Genomic DNA, 3,436 nt, shown 5'->3' on the forward strand with positions numbered 1-3,436 from the left:
TGAGGTATGACATACATTTAGATACAATCTATGGTTTTGTAATAGCTATGAATAGCTATTTTCATAATGGAAAATACTTTCTTTTAAGTAAGATGCACAAATAAAGGAAGCCTTTAAGTGATTGCTCCATGATTTTGACTTGTCCCTCCTGAGCAGAACAGGCCTTAAAATTACCTTTAGTGGAGTTGGCGGAAATTTTTCTTTATTCAAAAGATGACCCACTATGATATGCACAGGGTTAACAACAACTTAATATGAGTTTAATACGTGTACACACATGTAGATAGGATTTACATAGAGGTGACATACTAGTCTGGTGGGTAAAGGACAGACAGAGTTAATGAAGACAGAGGGAGCTGTTTTACAGGATGGTCTTATCTCGAAAGTGTTATCTGTGGGAGAGCTAGGTGGCTCCTGGAAGTGCCATCCTCTCTCCTGGTGCAAGTAGGCAGCAGAGCAGCTCCCACACACAGCAGCATCTGGCAGGAGCCAGATTCCTTTGCTGGCCTCATTCATCGAGCAGGGCCAATGCAAACCTCCCTCCTTAGCTAGCCTGTGATCTTCTGTGGGCACAAAAATTCAGGGGAGGAGCTGGCCAGGCAGGGGAAACAGAACATGAAAGACTAATGCAGAGAATGGAAGGGGAGGAGAAGGCCTTGCCACCGAAAAAAAAAAAAAAAAAAAAAAAAAAAGAAAGAAGAAAGGAATGTCAGGGATTTGATAGCACATTCTTTCGTCATGCTATGGTAGAGCAGCCAAGTGTGTGTCCCTCTGCCAGTCTTTCTCAGCAAGGGATTTAGGCAAACAGGGAAGTTGTGGGACTGTAACTGCTGATCCAAGGGCCAGTTGCTTGTGCATTGTAAGTTATGTTGTATTTCATCTGGTGTTCTCCCCCTGCTGCCAGTTTGAATCCAGATTTGAAATGCTCATTTGAGTGACAAAGTGGCTTCCCTGAGAGGCAGTTCCTCGGGGAATCTGAGCTTGCCAAATCACAGCACTATCCCAATGATTTTTCTTGCTGCAATATTTGCAAGCTAAGGCCATAAGCAAATACACTGCAATTATTCCACATGTCTAGGCTAGAGGATCAGATACAGGGAGTAGGAAGGATTCAAGAATATGAACTTTGTTAAAATTTCCAAATGCAGAGGTGCTTCAAAATTAGGCAGATGGGGACCTTATAATGTAAATAAATGGCCTTATTTATCAGGCTGTGATATTTACATCAAAAGAAGTGTGACAACAGGTTGAGGGAGGGGATTGGCCCCCTCCACTCTCATAATACCCCCCTGCAGTGCTGGGTCCAGTGCTGGGGTCTCCAACACAAGAAGGATGTGGAACTGTTGGAGTGAATTGAGAGGAAGCCGTGGAGATGATCTGAGGGCTGGAGCATCTCTGCTCTGGAGGCAGGCTGAGAGAGTTGAGTTGTTCAGCCTGGAAAAGAGAAGGCTCTGGGAACACCTTAGAGCACCTTCCTGTACCTGAAAGAAATTCTTTGCCGTGAGGGTGGTGAGACCCTGGCCCAGGTTGCCCAGAGTAGCTGTGGCTGCCCCATCCCTGGCAGTGTTGAAGGCCAGGCTCGATGGGACTTGGAGCAAGCTGGTCTAGTGGAAGGTGTCCCTTTTAACCCAAACCAGTCTATGATTCTATGGTTTGTCTGTTCTGTTTGTAAAATAGTTAGTGTGGTTACTGCCATCACTTTTACATTGTGGCCATCAGTGCTAACTATCCAGATTGCATGTCTTGTCCAGAGTCGTCAATGAGAGTCGCCAAGTGCTGCAAGAACCAGACTTTGCTCAGTCTCTGCTGAGAGATCCCAATACCCCCATCATCCGCAAGTCTCGAGGCACTTCTACCCAGGGCACCTCCACTCACGCCTCCTCTACCCAGCTGGCCATGCTGGACGACCAAAGGAGCAAGGCAGGCAGTGTCCACAGCAAAGTGAGCAGCTACCATGGCAGCCTGCACCGATCGCGTGACGGACGGTAGGGTTCTTTTCTCTTCAAGATCTTGCAGAAAGTTGGACAAGGCTCTGCTAGTCAGACGTTTGGCCATCGTGTCGCTAAAACTGGCAGCTCTGCTAAATATATACTTGCCCTGATTGCATCTCCTCTCCCTATTAGCGTCTGGATTGGAAAGGGAAAAAATACCATGGTGTTTTTCAGAGTCTGTGCAAGTGTGAATGTGCTCAGTGCTGGTTTTCCTCCAGAGGCAGTGATCTGTGTTGCATCATCCCAGTGCGTGGGAAAAGAGATCTGTCCCAAATTCAGCTTTGTATTTTTAAGGCTGCTTTTGTCTGTGTGTAAATTGATTTTGTTTCTTTAAATAGTCCTAGCCCTGCTGAAGTAAGCTACAATAAAAATTACCCATTTTAACTTGAGGTGTAGTTAAGGTTTATAATGTAATTAATCATCAAGTATTTTACTCACCTAATTATCAATACTATATGTAGGGCTGTAGTAAGAACCAAGCTGCATGAGTTGAAACAATTTGCCTGGGGCTGCAGAAGCCTAATGACAGAGCTCAACAGAGGAGGACTTTTTTCACAAAAGCAGAAGCTTTGTGTGCATGTGCGTGCACATGCACCGAGATTTATTTACATTCTTTCCTGACTGCAGCAGTAACAATAGTGATAATTGTCCTCTATTTTTCTAAATTAGGTACACTCCCTGCAGCTACAGAGGCGTAGAAGAAAGACTACCTCACGGCAGCATGTCACGACTGACTGATCATTCCAGGCACAGCAGTTCTCATCGGCTTAATGAACAGTCGCGTCACAGCAGCATCAGGGATCTCAGCAGCAACCCAATGACTCACATCACACACGGGACCAGCATGAACCGCGTCATCGAAGAGGACGGCACCAGCGCTTGAGCCCCTTGGGCACAGAGGAGGAGTCGATCCCTGAAATCCCTCCCTGAGCTGTGTGACAACGCTCAGAGTGCTTACACCTCTCCTCGGGTGCTGACCTGTGTGCATCAGGAAGCCAAATCTGGCTCCTTCCTGTTGAAGACAGCGTTCTCGTACTCGCATCAGAGCTAGAGAGTTCAGCCATCTGGAATTCCAGAGTGAGAAAAGCTGGTCACCTCATTTAAACCTATCTGTAGGTAATTATTTATTTGAAAACTGTTAATCATCAGACACCACTGCTGAATTTCAGATTCTTTGTGGAAAAAAAACTCTTCCCCCTCCCTCCGATGGCTCTGCATGTCAGTCGCTGTTACCCTTGAAAACTGGCCGTGGAGATGTTTTCTTACAGGCATAAGGGAACTCTTGAATATTGAAGGAATTTCTCCGCACACCTCTCTAATGAGATAACAAATGGATGCTTGTTTTCATCAAGCACAGGGGGAGGTGACACGAGCTGGACGCCGCATAAAGGACATTGTGCAGATCTGGCAGGCATCTTTAATAGTTACACTGGAAATGCAACTCG

The 3,436-nt window shown here is 46.0% G+C and overlaps 1 protein-coding gene across 1 annotated transcript in view; it reads left to right on the forward strand.

Moving 5' to 3' along the window:
• The window catches only part of FZD3 (frizzled class receptor 3), a 54,145-nt gene extending 51,271 nt beyond the window's left edge, over nucleotides 1–2,874 (forward strand). The window contains exons 5-6 of the mRNA XM_010002185.1: nucleotides 1,752–1,985; nucleotides 2,661–2,874. Of these exons, the coding sequence (XP_010000487.1) occupies nucleotides 1,752–1,985; nucleotides 2,661–2,874 (448 nt within the window). The remainder of the gene's footprint in view (nucleotides 1–1,751; nucleotides 1,986–2,660) is intronic.
• The last annotated feature ends 562 nt before the right edge of the window (nucleotides 2,875–3,436 follow it).

Source organism: Chaetura pelagica, unplaced genomic scaffold (assembly GCF_000747805.2).
Source record: "Chaetura pelagica isolate M959 unplaced genomic scaffold, ChaPel_1.0 scaffold107, whole genome shotgun sequence".
In the NCBI taxonomy this organism is placed as follows: Eukaryota; Metazoa; Chordata; class Aves; order Apodiformes; family Apodidae; genus Chaetura; species Chaetura pelagica.